This window comes from Lipophrys pholis, assembly GCF_963383615.2.
Source record: "Lipophrys pholis genome assembly, chromosome: 4".
NCBI lineage: Eukaryota > Metazoa > Chordata > Actinopteri > Blenniiformes > Blenniidae > Lipophrys > Lipophrys pholis.
Genome location: NC_137637.1, coordinates 25,113,046 through 25,131,157, shown reverse-complemented (window position 1 = coordinate 25,131,157; position 18,112 = coordinate 25,113,046). Strand labels below are relative to the sequence as shown.

At 40.5% G+C, this 18,112-nt stretch overlaps 1 protein-coding gene across 1 annotated transcript; it reads left to right on the top strand.

Annotated features, from left to right (window-relative positions):
• The first annotated feature begins 646 nt into the window (after positions 1-646).
• On the top strand, positions 647-4,143 carry LOC308108477 (inhibin beta B chain). The gene is made up of 2 exons (XM_080461454.1): positions 647-1,128; positions 2,601-4,143. The coding sequence occupies exons 1-2, from the start codon at positions 786-788 to the stop codon at positions 3,380-3,382; spliced, it is 1,125 nt and encodes a 374-aa protein (XP_080317580.1). The 5' UTR covers positions 647-785; the 3' UTR covers positions 3,383-4,143.
• The last annotated feature ends 13,969 nt before the right edge of the window (positions 4,144-18,112 follow it).

Sequence of the window (18,112 nt, the reverse complement as noted above, 5' to 3'; positions counted from 1 at the left end):
GCTCCAAACTTGTTCGGGCAGCGAAAAGACAAGGCTCATTTATCTTTCTTGTCTTTTTCTCCGCCGCGTCACTCTGCAGGGTGATTTATTGTGCCACCGTGCAGCGGACGTGACGGGACTTGTTTGAAATACCGCGTCAGGATCTCCGCCTCGTAGCCTCCAGCGCTATTTGCACACCTCCAACAACAATTCAATTGTTTTGGGGCCAACGAGCCCCGCTCATTTTGTAACTGGGTTAAAGGGCGAACGATATTAACTTTGATCAGTTGATGGCACGTGGCGCAGACTCCGTCCAGACTGTTTTCCCCGAAACGTGTCCACGCCGCTTTACGCATTTACTAATACAAAAGAGGCGAGTGAGATCATGTATCAGGTGTGTCACTAAAAGCATCATATTTACAGGAGATAATTTGTGAGTCAGTGTGCGTCTGTGTGAGTGCGCGCGCGTGTGTTCAATGAGAGGAGGACAGTCTTTGCCAGTGATTTCCACTGTGCCCCGATGCGCTCATTGGTGCGTCCTTCCAACGTGTCATCAGTTTTTGTGGATTACCCCAGATATACTCATCATCAGCAGAGTGAAAAAGCACTCTGCTCCTTCACCTCCTTCACTCACGGTGTTCCACCTGTCGGCCAGGACTTCTGACAACACTTGTGAAACTTTCTCCCCCCCTCCAGCCAAAGAACTAACGGGAAAAGATTTTTTCTGTGATAGATTTATTTATTTATTTTTAATTTCTCAATTGCATTCCGAGTGCAAACGTGTTTCATTTCTTCAGAGAGAAAGGATGACGCCGACTTCTCTATTCTCCGTTTTTCTTTTTCTGGCACCTTTTTTGTTCCAGAAGCTCTCGGTCCGTGCGTCCCCGGGCTGCGCGTCCTGCGCCTTACCGGGCTTGGACAAAGACGCAGAAGAAAGGCTGATGATTGAATTTGCCAAGCAGCAACTTTTGGACAAACTGCACCTGAAAGAGAAGCCAAACATCACTCAAACGGTGCCCCGAGCGGCTCTCCTCACTGCGCTGCGCAAATTGCACTCGGGGCGCGTAAGGCAGGATGGTACTCTTGAACTAGAAAACAATTTCCCAACCAAAGATCAAGGCTATGAAATAGTGAGCTTTGCAGATATAAGTAAGTTCCGCAATTATTATTATTATTTTTTTTTTTGTACAATTATTATTTCAATGGACTAAAAATATTACATGCGTGCCTTTTACATGCGTAAGATATTCCGTGTGAAGTACTTTTGAAATGCTGTAGTCTTCTAGAAACGGGCAAATGACATGAATTTGGTCACATCCGAGCAAATTTGATTGATCTTTGAAGTGAGTAGTTTTATTGAAAAGAATGCATGGTCTTTTACTTCATTGTCTTTCATGACACATAGTTCTCCCAGGAGGTGTGGCATGTTTGCCTTCTAAAGTCTCTGAAATTCAGTAAGTTCTTAAGTCTGATTGACATAATCAGGCAGTGTGAGGTAGGTCAACCAGCTGTCTTGGGAACATTGGCCGCAACCTTGCAGTGACACCCTGAGAGCACCTGATGATCTCAGGATGAAGTTAAGTGATGCTTTCAGAGCAGGGGAGGGATATAAACAGATTGCAGCTTGCACTTTCTTCTAGCTGGCGGTTAAGGGGAACGCTGGAGGTCCAGACCATATGTGGACGACCTCTTTCAGCTAAAACTGCATATCTGCCGTGCAGACAGGTAAAACAAAAGCACTCGTATATGATTGCAAACGATCTGGTGAAAGAAGTGGTGCATCCTGTTGGTGGTCCTCCTGGTACTGAAATCAGCATCATGCTAGTTAACGTGAGCGAATAATAATCTCAGATAAGCCAAAAACAAAAAGGGGGTGGATTTGAGCCCACTAAATGTCACACTTTGTCAGTGTCAGTCAGCCCAGAAGTTGAAACTTGCTTCTACATCAACACAAAGGAAACATAGGAAACCTCAAAAGTCCACAAAAACTCTTAGGAGGAAAATAATGAACCTCTTGTGCCCACACTTACAGCCTCTTCACAGAAAGTTCTCAAACGACTTGGGGGCGGGTCTTAACATTTGTAGTTAGGCCTTTTCAAGTGCTGAGAATCCAGTTTCATGTGTGTGGTTTTTTGTTTTTTAAACTGGATAAAAAGGCCTAAAGAAAGAACAGAGTGACCTCAAAATAAAGTGTGATATTAGCTGATATAAGAGTGACATACTGACTTCACCGAGTGCTCAAAGATGTACTCATGCCACAATGTATATGAGCAAAAAAGCAACAGGTCTGTACTGTTTAGGAAGTCTTCTTGCTGCAGGGCTTGTTTGGTTTTTCACTTCAAAAATCAAAATGGTATTTGCCTAAATCTATGCATGTAATCGTGTGCCTCCATGGCTTATTATAAGCTTTTAGTAAAGATCAGTTGTAATACAACATGTCTAAAGTAGGTTAAAATGCAGATTGTTTTAGATTTCCATATTTAAAGGAATGTGGAGTTCATACTGATTCTCCCTATGAATAAAAATAGTCCATATATCTATAGCGGCGTATGAAAAGTGGATATTCTCTCAAATACTGATATATTAACATCCTATGTGTTTTGTTTTCTTCTGATTTGTAGACGAGACAGAGAGTGGCGAGGAGGCCAGCCTTAGCCTTACCTTCCAGTTTCTGCAGGAACGAGGCCAAAGTATCCAGGTCCTCCAATCCTCTCTATGGATCTATGCCCGCTCCTCGGACAACCCGTACCGCGATTCTCGTCTCCACGCCCGCGTCTTCATGTCTGCGGAGGGCGGGAATTCGGGCTCCAATCGCACCTTGGTGATGGAAAAGATGCTGGAGGTCCAGGAGAGTAACTGGCACACTTTCCCCATCACTCGCACCCTGCAGGCCTTCTTGGATGGCGGCCAACGCCGGCTTCGCTTGGAGGTCAACTGCGAAGAAGATGGGAAGAACCTGTGCTCCTTGGGCGGCCCCGCCGATGCCACCTACCAGCCTTTCATGGTGGCCCAGGTGCGTCTCCGGGAGAACCACGCCAAGCACTCAATCAGGAAGCGCTCGTTGCGTTGTGGCGACCACGTGACGGTGTGCTGCAAGAAAGACTTCTACATCAAGTTCAAGGACATCCAGTGGGACGAGTGGATCATCGCTCCGGAGGGCTACCACATGAACTACTGCATGGGTCAGTGCCCCCAACATCTGTCCGGATCCCCCGGGATAGCCTCCTCATTCCATGCCACGGTCTTCAGCCAGCTCAAAGTCAACGGCATCAACACGGCCACAACGTCGTGCTGCATTCCCACCGAGCGTCGGCCTCTGTCCATGGTCTACTTCAACTCTCAGCACAGCATCGTCAAAACTGACGTCCCGGACATGATAGTAGAGTCCTGTGGATGCACATAAACCACAGAGAGTGAAAGACTGACGTTTGTGTTCAATAAGCCCAAAACACAGATGAACGGTGGGGTATGTCAACCCCTGAGACATTCTAGGCTCCAAACTGAGAAATGTCCATTACATTCATGGCAACGTGAGATTAGTAAATCACATCTGTCTGAAAAAGATTATTTTCAAAAAGTCTCAAAAGTGTAAGCAGACACACAGTTATACTTTTCAGTCCTGAGAAATGAGAAACAATGTTTATCTTTTGATTCCGAGGACAGACACATTAACACATTAAGATATATTTTTTTATATACATGTAGTTTATCAACGATGCGAGGATTCAGCCAAATTCTCAGTTTTGATATTTCATGGCTTTCAGGAAAACGTGAGTTTCCAACTCTTTCAAAGCTGTGCTTCATGTTGCAGACACAGAATCCGTATCAGATGTATATATGCTTGCATTTACATGATTTAGCGGGTCCTTTCTTAGCCTATTTAAATGCTGCCATTTTAAAGTAGGGCTTTTAAAATTAGGAAAAAAAAAAAACCTCTTGATTTTAAATGTGCCTTTTTCTTTATCTTGACAAGTGCAACTTGAGTGGTGTAAAATACCATCAGAGGGTCAGTGGAAAGGTGATATTTCCAGTTGAAATGTGTGACCTATTGACTAACGGGGTCTTTGTGTAATGTAGACATGTGACTGCCTTTAGTAATCTGTTGAGTTGAACTTTTCCTTCAAACCCAACAAGCCATGTCACATTTCCACTTTGTTCTCACTATAGCACAAAAACAAACACCGAACTGAAATGGATCGAGGCGGTGGAGTCTGCCATAGCGTCCATGCCGCACGCAGCTGAGATATGTTTAATCAACATCTCCACTGTAAATTTACACAGGTCAGCCGATCGATCGGGTAGCTGTGGCTCTGGCAGTATGTGAACCCGGGGTCACTTTTCAGCAGCGTGATCAAACATTCAGCTATTGCGTCAGTCGCGGGGCTGGTGGGTCAGTGAGCATGTGCTGTTGCACGTTGGCATTTATAGCTCCCCAAAGTCCCAAGTTCTCTGTGCTGATGATAAATTAGGAACTCCCCTGCTCCTGGGGTTGCCAAAATTGGATTGGTGAATAAAATCATAATAAGAAACTTTCTACAAAACATTTAGAACTAAAATGTTCAATTTTTTTTTTTTTTAAAAGCTTGAGTTTGGGTGTGGGTGTGTGCCACTATTTGGCCTCTCTCGTAAGTGTTGAAAATATATGTATATATACATATATATATTCAAGTGATACTTTGGGCCGTTTTGCCAAGATCTTGTTGAATCTGTTTCCTAAATAGTTTTCAGGCTTCTATGTTGCCTCTAAAAGCTGCACTTGCATTAACACGTCCTGCTCCAAACATGCGCCCTTTCATCTTCTGTATCCGCCTTATCCAAGTCCGACTCGAGGGAGCTCAAACCAGTGCAGGCGCAGGGAGAACACGTAAACTCCCTCAGTGAGAGTCCCTGACAATCAAAACCAGGTCTTCTTGCCTTAAGGCAACTGCGCTAACCACTGCTCCACCGTGCTGGCCCGAGTGTAAAACAGTTCGTTTTCTGTGTGTTTTATCGTGTGATTTCTCTTGAAAAGCACTTCCTGCCTCAGCTCTGACTGTGACATCGAGGTGCCACTTACAAAGCACTTTATCGCCCTACTGTATTTTAAAGACAACTTTGCTTGATGGGTCTGCTGTTCTTCTAACTCAGGTGTGCACAAACTACATTGTAACCCCCCCCCCCCCCCACACCCACACCCCCACCCCCACCCCCCTCCCCCCAAAAAAGGGCCTACAAAAAGCAAATGTCATTGTATTTTCCTAAGTAGAGTTTAGAAGTGTGGTTTTGTACATCCTTGCAGGGGATCCATGTAACTGACAAAGATGCAGTCAATGTTTCAATTCTGTTTCAATCTAATTCTTGTCTTTATTTTTATATGATGTTACGTCTCTATATTTTCATGTGGAAAACTAAATTGTAATAGCAGTTTATTGTTGAAATGCGGAAACGAGATTACAGCCGTTAAAGTTTTATTTTTTAATAAACAAATGAAATAATGAAGCTGTTTCTCGATTGTTTTTCACAAACGCACACACACACACGCACACAGACACACACACACACACACACACACACACACACACACACGCACACACCCACACACACACACACACACACACACACACACGCACGCACGCACACACACACACTCTAATGGTGACACTATTATATGGCGCAATTTGGGATTTAGTGTCTTGCTCAAGGACACTTGGGTAAAACAGGGAATTGAACCCACAAATTGGAGAAAATCTAATGATGTGGTATTGATAATCCAACAATTACATTTACATTGTTGTTAGTATTTTCCGAACAACATGCTTTTGCATCATAGTTAAACGTTTTCTTCTTCACTGCCGGTCGGCAGAACTACGTCTTCTACCATGTTTGATTGGTAATTATAATACAGCAATATAAATACCTCACATGTGCTCGATCTCCAGATCGCCATGCAAGAGGCCGAGATGTGTTGAGACGATGGATGACCACGAACACAGTCACGTTCGAAGCTGGAATAAAGACAAAGACATGTAATTGTTTGCCTTGGTGTGTTGTAATTAGAAATTAAACATCTTAAACTTCTTACTCTCCCCATGTAAAGTTCAAATTACCCCCACAAATCTGGCTTTTGTACAAACTAAGTATTCTGTCAGTGATAACAGGCATGATTTCACTTGATAACAGATTGGAAAGGTGGTCACAACCACCTAAGGATGAAGAATTGTCACTAGAAAAATGTAGACCAAATGCTTTGTCCCATGCAGAAAAAAATAAAAAATCATGATTTCTCAATTACCAATAGTATTCAGTTCTAGTACAGTCGGAAAATACATGTAAAATGTGTTTTACATGCTGGTGGGCCACTTTTGGACAATTTTTAGAAGCAAGCTTGGACATAGTGAACATGGATTCACTGGAAATAAAAAAAAGAAATCAGTTCAGATTGACTGTGAAAGACACTTTCTTTGGTTTATGAATCTCAGGTGGTTATGATTCTTTCTGTCATTTTGATTAGATATAGTCGGTCCCACAGTTTTGAGACATACCGTCTTTTTCTGGAGAGTGAAATGCATTAGTATGACTGTGACTGAAAAAACCAAAAACAAACAATAACCAAGAAACTAAGATCTAAATATTAACCTTGCATGAGAAACAATGTACCTGCCATGTCAGCATGCTGGTGCTGTCTCTGAGGCAAAGGGTGTGTTTGCTCATACAAACAGTAGAAGTGGCTTTATGGACCGTCTGTGTTTGATGGGTAAACAGTTGTCTCATTCTCTTGGCATGCCGTCACTCTCACACCACGCATCTGCGTCTCAGGTTGATTGTAATCTGTGGATGAAATCATCGGCATTAAGTTTGATTTCATTCAAAACAGGCGTTAGGACAGGGTAGAGAAATGAAATGGAAATAGAAATAATAATCATGCAGTTTCACTTAGATCTTTTATCAACAAAGAAGAATGTCACATTGCATCATTCAGACACACACACACTTATTTCAATTTATATATATATTAATATACATAAATGTATAATGTAGTTTTCAGTCATCTCAGAGTGAAACTTCTTCAGGTTGAATAACTTATTATATCAAACATAGGTCATAACAAAATGTTCTTTCCAGAGAAAATGTCCTAACTCGTCCAGTGTGGCCAACAGTAGTGCTGAAGTTACACCATCAAAAATGGACTATAATCAGTGTCTGAAGGTAATCTGGCAACAGATGTTTGTTTGTTTGTTTTTTTGAGGCCGTTCAAAGTCTTTATTCATATTAAAGTTGAAGTATTGGTTCAGAATGTCCACTTTATCACTAAGAATCGAAAAGTACAGTGGCAAGAAAATTGTATTGGTTACTTTCCCCCACTGTTGAATGGACTATGTGGCATTAGGTTGAAGCGCTTTGTAGCTACTCGTGACTCAAATGAAGATTGTTTCACATTTTGTAACCAACTGATGTTGAAAAGGAGTGAATTCCAAAAGTTTCCCATACTTTTTCTTGCATCATCATTTGTGGCACAGTTGTTTGCCTCCAGGTTCTGTCGAAGTCAGCTGGGCTCGGGCTCCGTCGCCCCGACGACCCCAAAGGATTGGATGAAACAGTTTGGATGGAAAGTTTGTCTCTTGGTGAATGTGCCATTCGCCGTACTTAAAACAAGAAGAAGAAAACGTCAGGCGATCAAGGTCAGAAACTGTGAACGGAGTCATGACGAATCAATCAAACACCTTCACCTTTGTTCTCGTGACCCAGATTTGTTAAAAAAAAAAAAAAAAAAAAAGCATTTGCGGGAAGGTAAAAAGGTTTTGTATTCGATCACTGGGACCATGCTGGGAAAACACAAAAGGGTAAATATGATCAAAGTTAAAAGTACAGTGGGGGACGGTCACCAGTCCACACAGGGACAACAACAACAAAAAACACAATCATGGAGCAATTTCTATTGTTCATTTAACTCAACAGGCCAGTTGTGGGATTGTGGGCGGGACCTACAGCAGCTGGGACACCAATGCGGGCGCAGAGAGAAACGTGGAATCTCCAAACTGCCTCAATGATCTAGAATAACCAATGTTGATATTCAGTCCTGTCCCTTGAGCACAGATAGTTTTCCATCTTGTCTGAATCACTGCTAATTTTACGAACGTAAGATGCTTTGACTTTCAACAACTTTGCAATTCTATAGTTGAGCAGTTTGTGGATCATTTTTAGAGGTCTTCTTCAACTGCTTTCCGTTTAAAAAAAAAAAAAAGAAGTGTGATAGTCATTACAACATCTAAAATGGTCAGCTATCGTTCAACATCTGCTATGAGGTGTGTGTTTGATTGTGGATTAAAACAGCAGTTTCTGATCCTTTCATGTGGCGCAGTGGTGAGCGCTCCATCCCCAATCAGAAAACCTGACGTTTCTGGATAACGGCGGAGTGCGCGGCTGCACATGTGATGGTTTCGGAGCGACACTTTCAGGAGTGAACGTCCCCAATAACATGTGAGCAGGTGAGAACTCTTTGACACCGGAAAGTAATTACATTGATCTCGCTCATGGAAAGCAAATAGCTGACCTACTCTGAGAAAAATAAAAGCCTACTGACTCACTGATACACTGACACACTGACCCACAGACCAACTGTTTGCTGTGTGCCACTGAAATCCTAATCCTTCACTCCACTCACAATCCCACAAATCCCACGGGGAGGGTTGAGGTGTCAGTCAGGCTCATCCCCCCCCCCCCCCGCAGTGTCATGACAGGACAACATGGTAAGAATCTCCTTTCACACTCTCTCCTTTGCTCCCCCGCAGTCTGCTAATGACCAGTAAACAACTTTGTTGTTTATGTGGAACATTCAGATTAGTGCGCTAATCAGCTCAATGATGCCAGTCATTTTCTGACACATTGTATATCTGGATATTTCTGATGCTGTAGCCGTCATAGACAGAAGACTGTTGCAAAAATACTTTATGACTCAAACTTAGTGTTGACACATTTAAAAAAAAAATAAAAAAATCCTGAATTATTCAAGTCAGCAATTTAAAATGTGGAGTAATGATCTGATACTCGACCCAAAGCAAGAAATACAGTACAGCTGGCTGCAGAACTATTTCACTTGAAAGACTTCTATCATGGACTGTACTGTTATTTCATTTAATTGAATGTGAGTCAGGCATCAATATTCACATTCACAGATATTAATTAATGTGCAATATCCAAATATGATATTTAATGAACGAGAGAGCATAAAGATGTTCTCTATGCAACCCATAAAAGCACTGATAACAAAGTGCATTATGATATAAAATACTGTTATTTAACTTTTTCTATATGCTGTAACCAATCTATACGGAGCTATGCAAGGTTTTGTTGAGTAAATATAATAATTATGGGCACAAAGTAGAAGTAGTTTACTTGCATCTTCAAGGCCATTGTTCAAGACCTAGATCAGTGATCTCTATTCACACTTAAATGTACGCAGCACTTCAAATAACTTTTAAATCCACAGGATGATCCCATTACGACAGACCCATTTACCTGTTATACCTCGCTGTGTTACATCAGTCACCTCATTACAGCATCCTTGATGTGAACTCAGGCAGGGCTTTAATTTTGACTCTATGTCCGTCCACTGTTATCCAGGCCACTTCCTTTTCAAATTGGCTGAAAACTTTTCTTCAAGAAATTCCTATATACATGCTTGGATGGAATACCAGTATGTCACAGTGCCATATCGTCAAATCCATTAATCTTTTGTTGTTGTTTTTTTTTTAAGTAGGGTTGTAGCAACTTCGAGGTAACTGAATTTTGTGGCCAGTGTGATGAAAAACCCAGTGAAAAGTTAAATCAAACAAACAAATGTACAATACATACATGTTGTAATGTTACTTTTCATAAAATTCCTTCTGAATATGGTTTAAAGTTCATGAAATATTTCAAATTACATTATAATATAATATAATATAATATAATATAATATAATATAATATAATATAATATAATATGAACCCTGTATTTTCTTGCTATTATGAAGATGGTTAATGTGTGACTACTTGCTAACCTGCTCCTTAAAAAAAAAACCTACTAATTTACAAACAAATTGTGTTAGAGTTGTCAATTCTACATATATTATTCTCAATTGTTACATAATCAAGCTGGCGTTTTCTTTTTATTAATAAATCAACTGGTAGTTGTGACAATAGATTTGGAAGGACACACTGTTAGTGTTTACAAAACAAAGGATCAGATTCCGACTCCACGGGCTCACCGCTTGGTGGCGTTGTTCAAAGTAATAAGCTTGAGGGTCACTCGTTACAACGGAGTAAAATCCAATTAAATCGATGCCTACTTTACTGCGATAATGATGCTCTTTACTCACTCACGTTTACTTCCAAGAATGTATTTCCAAAATTGCCAAGTAGAGGCCGGCAAAATGCAGAAGTGTGCAAAAGGGTTAAATGTTCATTTAATCTGTATTATTCCCAACTTCACACAAGAAGTATCATACGGGGCAGAAAACACACTTCTTGTCACAAAACGTGAGAGGGCACCACCCTCTCAAGCCTTCAGGGTCCAGAGTTACCAAAGGTCCTATCTGTATAAAAAAAAACAGTTTTGGAGTTGTTTTAAGCGACAGATCAAGTTCTTGTGAACAACAGTTGCTTTTATCACGAAACACTGGGTTAAAAATAAAGAAAAGTGATTCCTCCTGGGATAGTGATTAACGGTTTGGTCAGCAGAGGGCACTAGACTGGTCTGTTCAGTGTTTTCAACAGGAAGTACTAGTAGCTAGTATCAATATAGAGGCTGCTGAAATCCTGTATCATTTCTCACTTAATGTGCCTCACTGTCTGTGTGATGGTAGATTTCTTTAGTGAAGCCACTAACAATTCACACCACCATGGTCCACATGGACCACATGTCACAGGAATATGTCAAAGAGTGACATTGTCCAGGTATTAATTCATCGGAAGTCTAGTTCATTCAGCTGATGTTTGAGCGTGCCAATCAGAGACATTGGAAAATAACAGTAGTCACGAGTCGCAAAAAGTAAGTCCTCCACCAACTTTTCTGATTGAATCCTGTCAACACAACAGCAAAAGTGTCCCCCAGTTTTTCTCTTGGTTACACTTCAATACAACACCTACCGGGTTACTTTATCGTGATTGAGCTTCACTTCTGAGATTGTGATGAGTATTTCACTGAACTGCGTCTCGGCATGCTGAAATGTGATCCTCCTTTCAAACATGCCGACATGCTTTTGCTTCTGATTAGGCATTGAATTCTGACTCCCAAGCCTCTGCTTGTACCTGTAAACATAATTGGACAAAAAAAACCCAGCAGGTTGTCATGGTACTGACAGAGGCTTCGCACACTAATTTTCATGCAACTGAAATCAAAGGAGTCTTGTGGGAATCGTTATGGTCCAGAGCTTTCAGGGGATACAGGTTGATTTTCAAATGATTGGAGCAGGTTCGGTGTCGGCGATGACAGAGTGAACAGGATCTCCTTACCAATCATGCTTGAGGTGGAAAAATCTAGGTTTTAAGTTCAAAGTGCCGGCGATAACTGAAACGCTTCCATTAGCACATAAGAAACGTCTCAGACAGCCAGATTTCAAACTCCTGCATAGGCTGAATAATTGCTGAACACAAGGAATCTCTTCTAAGCCCTCACCCTAAGGCAAGTCACACTTGGCGCCTGAATCCCTTGTCTAAACATATCTTAACATGCAAAACTAAAAGCCTAACAACGCAGTACTTTGTACCTACCACCCTGAGACAACCTTAAGGTACTTGTTGGCGAATGCTTACCTTACAAGTTGTGCTGGTCTTCTAGTACAAGATCAGCCAGCTTCAAGAAACAGTCCAATGGCATCATCAGTCTTTGGCACCATCTGGATACGACACATCAGTTATATTCCTTACAGACCAGACATACATACCGATGAAAAGTAATAGATTTCAGATGTGGAAGTATGAAAACACAACATAGAAGTCCCTACAACATGCAGGTTTAAGATTACAGTGTACAATAAAGATGTCTAAGAAAGAGTGCATGTCCAGTGGCTTTAAGCGGTACAGCCAAGGAATAGCACTATGCTTTAAGCGTATTGGCTCTTCAATTATTGGCAATGTTCTTGCATGTTGTGCTTTTATAATTTACTACTGAACCCGCAAAGATCTCAGTTACATTAAGCGATAACACAGACTCAGTCAAGATCAAACCTATTAAACACTCTCCTTGTTTTTGGCGTGTCCTTTTGTTGAAGAGACGATGAGTCTCCCTCGCTAGACTGAGCAATGAGTCAACGTTATCTTACACACGCGATTTGTGCAATAGATGTCAGCTGTTGAATTACAGCACTTGAGACATAAACCTGTTTGACTTGGCATCCATACCTTGTTGGATGGTCTCCTATTCATACCACGTGGGACAAACTTGTCAACATGTGGAAAGAGAAGTAGGCACCGGCAGCAGGAACCGTGGACAATCCCTCCAGATACATCAATCCACCATTTTCTAAAATAGCTTAGGGTACTGCAATAAACGAGAACAAGGAAGACATCAACATGTCATTTTAAAACATACGTTGGACTTGTCCGATATCCCAGAAACTTAGAATGGACTTGTCCAACAAGGGTAGAAGATTGCTCTGCCTGAAAAATCCTTGGTACACTAGTCTTCTTCTGTATAACAGCTCTGACAAGCCTGTAGTCCTTGCAAGGAATAGTCAATTAGATCCCCAAACACCAATCTTATGCCCATATTATCTTTATTATATGCGTCAGTTGGCCACGCTGAGTGCAGGCCCTGCAGAACTCAGGTAAGTCTGCCTGACGAACTTTCCAGCTCGGAAACACACAATATTAATCTGGAGTGTTTGCGTGAGTTTTACAGTGCAGCTCCGAAACCCCATTCTGTAATTCCAACACGCTTCGCGACTAGCTTTAGCTACTAGTCGTCTGAGGTAGCTACAATGGTGAATCGACTTTAACAACCTGAACTGCAATAGTTCCTCACAAGGAGAGCATGGGCAATGGGCAATGCCAGTTGGTGCGTCTAATTTCTGTCATTAAAGACATTAGTTGCTCTATTGATCTTAATTATCCAAAGGTGATGCTGAAAGAACGACAAAGAAGAAGTTGTGGTACATAAAGAGCAGGAGAATTCTGAGGTTCTCAGGTCTGAGGTCGCCCAACCCCTTCCAATTTACTTCACTCCTATTTCAAGTAAGTCTGTCAGGAATACATGTGTTCTTGCTTGCCACCTCATGCTCAGTGACTTTGCTGCAGTTCAAAGCTGAACCCCTGACATGTGTTTGGGGGAGTGTTGTTCTCTAATAAGTCATTAAGCAGAGTATTCTTGATCACAAAGTGGAACGTACTCCGAAGATGAAGCTGCCAATGGCTACCGATTGAAGATGAGTCCCCTCACTGGGGCCAGACCCAATGAGTTCCATGCAACATTTTCCAATTCTTGTTGTGACGTTCTTTTACTTTCTTACCTACAGTTGGAACGAGCAAGTGGTACACGTCGGATTCAACAAATGCTCCAGATAACTGCATACATGACACATGCTTACTGTGTGTGAGCGAAGTCAGAGTTCATAAGCACTCCCCTAATAATTCTGTACAAGGCAATGCAAAGTCTCACACACGACACAGAAATGGTTCCGAGTACTTTCGAACCATCACAGAAACTTTCCCCAAGTTCTTGGAACTATCACAAGATCCTGGTACGAGCGATTTAGAGATGAGTTTGGTTGTAGAAGTATTCATTTGCACGAGGCCTCTTACGCTTTGTTACACTTATCAAGCCTGGCTTTGGATTTCTTCAGAGAAATTTCCCCCTATTGGACACGTTGTAAACCTAAATGTAACATCCTTGTATTTTTGACTGTCGTTGTCTCTGGTTTCTGGCAAAGGTAAGTGCAACAGTCACTCTCTTATCGCTCTGTCTCCACCGGCTTCTGAAGGAAGGACTTGACTTTTTAGCTACTTAAAACTTTGTCAGTGCTTTTTGTTTGGTTGCTGTTTATGCAGTGTTTTTCCTCAACATCACACAAGTTCCTATACGGCTTAATCCAATCTAGGGTCATTATGTCTTGGAGCTTATCCCAGCTCACTATGGGCGAAGACAGAGTACTTCCTGGACAGATCACCAGTCGCACCTCTGGACAAATGAGATTCACCATTTAACTTCAAAGGCATGTTTTTGAACTGTGGAAGGAAAATGGAGTCCCGAGATAAACAGTCACACTCTGAGGAAACAGTGCTGAACCCTGCACCACTGTAGCAGACTCTCTTTATCCTCGACTTTTCATCGGTTAAAAACACCCGCTATGCCTGAAATAAAAGTTGATGAGGAATTGCGAGTGAATCAAAATATTAAGGACGTTTTGTGACAGAAAATTAAGCGAACCAATGAGCTGCAAACTTTAAATTCCTTGAGACTAAAATTTTTTTTTTGTAGTGAATATTAAGTTAAAGCTGTTCCTTTACCATTCATTTTGTAACTTTTGAGTACTTTAGTGCATATTTTTATTATAGAGAAGACTGTGTAGATCAGTGACATATCATCCTATAAAAACTGTACCCTAAAAGAATTCAGTGTTTTTATACAACAGACCATGGAGCACTTGGCCTACTCCAACGGAGCTGATCCAAGGGTAAGAATATGTGTACAAGAGTTTTTGCTGTTCAGTGGGTTAAAAGAGCTTTTTGTAAATTCTGCCAAACAATATTTTTGTACTGGCGTGAGAGCGCACCATATCTTTTTAACACAACACAGAAATATAAAATGTGAAACCGTGATCACGATAACCTACATTTTTTGAAAAAAAAAAAAACACAGCCCACGATTCAGTTACCATTAGACATATTCCCACCGAACCTTTTAGGTGTGAAACCTACCTTTGAAAGAGGGTGGGTGCTTTAACGAGGACAGGGGCTGTCAGACTTAAATAGTCCATGATCCAGCAGGAGCTTGCATCAGCACAGCTCAGGGAATTAATGTCACAGTCCTTGCTGTTCCACCTTAACCCTCGCTCAGGACTTACCACACACAATTTCCTGTGGGGGACCTAATTCTGTCAAAGACGACTAAACAGAATCCATCTAATCAGGTTATTGTATGCCAGCTTAGAATGTGACAGCTCAAAGATGTACGAGCCAGAACACGCTGCAGAGTTGGAGAAGTTCACTGAATCAGATTGAAAACTTCCCAAAAACTTAGTTCATATGATTGTATCTAAAAAAATTTACTCTTTATTTGGTGTACAAACATTGGCAATGTTAAACAGAGATAGTCAACATCCTCTTGTGACGCTAGTTAGGATAAAGCAGTAATAAGATTGGATGGATTCATCCAGAGATGCTTCCAGACACCACTTGAATTTACATAAGAACCTAAATAGTTTGAGCCATTTTGGGGGCAATTATCAACTTTTCAGGATTACACGTTTAAGACATAGTATATAAAACATGCCAGGGGTCCTTATAAAACCCTCATTACTGATACACACCTAGTAATTTAACTTTTTCACAGTTAATACTGCATATATTTTTATTTCTCAATTTGTCCAGAAAAACAGAAGAATATTACAAACTGTGTGTCACACAACGTCAGTCTGTGTATGAGAATGTATGGCTGTGTAGTGGTACGCACTCTGACCTCACAGCAACCAGGTCCCATGTTTGAGTCTGGTAGGGAGCTTATCCCTGTGACCTGGGCTTCTTTTTTGTACTAGTACTGCAGTTTGTGCCAAAGAACATGCATTTTATGTTATTTATTGACAACGAAATGAATCATATGTATGATTACGAGTGTCATCTCTTTTGGGTTGGTTTTTGTGGTGGACCAGTGGCCTCTAAACGATGTAACCTACATGTATGTATGTATGTATGTATGTATGTATGTATGTATGTATGTATGTATGTATGTATGTATGTATGTATGTATTTGACTGCATACATACCAATACCAGTGCAAATAGACTCTCCTCAATTTTTATTTTAGTATCAGTCGGCAGGATCTTCCAAATCTGCAAATGTACAGTAAAGTCATAAAAGCAGAGAAAAATGAAGATAATCATTTTGACATTAAACTTTAAAGACATTAAACCTGGATTAAATTTGTGAATATTTCTACAGGAAATATGGGCTGAGTACTTAAACTGAGCTTAAACATTTCGCCAACAGATTCAATTTGCCACTGCAGATAAATAAATACATAAAAAAAACCACAACAACAACAAATGATCCATATGTAGTTCATTGATATTTATCTCAACACTGCCTGAAAGGAAGCTCTTAATACCATTCACTGTATGTTTACATGTTTTCTTACACTGACAGCTGCGTGAAGGGTTGAAGAGGTTTTGGGCTAATTTGGGTTGCCTTGTTTTCAGCTTGTGTGATGCTGCCCCCTGGCGGCTGACACTGAAAATGAGAAAAGGGACCTTTTTATAATAAGAGTCATATAAAAGGCAAAACAATATATTTGATTAGATTTTTTTAATGGCAAAAAACAAACAAAAAACACAACTATTGATGCCATCCAACACAAATATTTTACATGTGAAAACTATCAATGATTGTTTATGATACATTTATGATATATGAGGTGTCGTATTCAGCCTTACAGCAATGACAAAGTCCAGTTTGAGTCTGGTCTTGCAGACTTTCTGTGTGATTTGTTTTTTCCAAGTCGTTTCCTCCCACACACCAAAAACATGTACTGACTCCAGAAATGCTCTTTAGTGTAACTGGTGGCCTCGCGGTTAGAGAATGTTCACAGGTTCGAATCCCACAGCTGATGGGTCACTAATTTGAGTCTCTAAGCAAGACCCTTGTCCCCATCAGTTCCCCAATGTGGCTGCTGCACCTCCACATCATAGAAACGGAATTGGCCAATGCAGAAAAAAAAAGCTATCTCCCCAAGGGGAATAATAAAGTCTGATTAATTTAGTGCGACTGTCTGTGTTTGCTCTTTATCCTGCCTTTAACCATAGTGAGCTGGGATCCACTAGAGCCCTCTACAACCCTTAGTGGGATGGAGCGTTATAGAAGAAAGATAAATGTAAAGAGAGACTGCAATGTATCCAGCCATCCATCTTCCATGAGCCTCCATTTCACACATTGGTTTTATATATGATACGTACTATCTGTCTTTATCCTAAACTGCATGTCTTTATCAGATCTCTGTTTTTCCATTGGGCAGAAATTCATTACCATTTTACCAAGTAAAATAGCAAAAACAACAAACAAACAAACAAACAAACAAAAAAAAGAATGACATTTTTATAACTGACCATTTTAAGGTGTTTTAAGCAGACAATATATAGTAGCTATGTTGTCTTCAAATCATCAATCAGCCATTACTGAGCTCGTCTCTCGTTTAAATTGTCTTTGTAAGTAATCCATTCAAAGCTGGCCTCAGGATTATAGTGACTGGCCAGTAGGGAGCGTGACCAACAGATCGTTCTGTAAGATAATGTTGGAAAGTCAAGACTTTCTTTTCTCAAGTGGTCACTTACATTTTCACTCCATGGTCTCAGTTCTACCTATGGATTGGAACTTCATTATAGTAGTTGTCTCAGGTCTTCGGGTAATGAGGACCCATTTAGTCATTCCTAAAGTTAGAATGAATGCATTTTTTTTTTAATTGATTGATTGATTGATAGATTATTTATTCAACAATGTTTCTGACTCCCTCTTTTTACTGATATTGTATTAACATTATAATGTTGTTTAATATTATAGAGGTATACCAGTGTGTTTATTTAGTTTGTCTTTGCTTTCATTCTTCTGTAGAATTTCTGTTATTGTCCTTTCCATGGCTGTAGATGTCCTTACCAGCCTCATTTCAAAGTTTGTCCTTGTGTTCATGCTGATTGAAGGTTTTTGCTTTCAAGATGTAAATCACTTTGTGATGCTGCTTTAGTTTTGTATGAAAAGTACCCTAAAAAGAAATAGTGATTTATTGATCTATTCTGAGTAAAGCAATGAAATATGTATTAGTCATGAAATTTGTGTATAAAAACGAGAATCAGCTAACAAATACTTTTTTTTATGATAAATGTGGTGCATTTATAACATAAGACAAAAAATTTACTTTTTTCAATTATATCATTTTATTTCTAGATGCACTGTAGTCATTCAACACTTGGCTT

Bases quoted from the DNA above. Each gene is read 5' to 3' on its own strand.
- LOC308108477 (XM_080461454.1), top strand. From the start codon at position 786: ATGACGCCGACTTCTCTATTCTCCGTTTTTCTTTTTCTGGCACCTTTT. The intron at 1,129-2,600 runs GTAAGTTCCGCA...TCTGATTTGTAG, and splicing joins AGTGAGCTTTGCAGATATAA to ACGAGACAGAGAGTGGCGAG.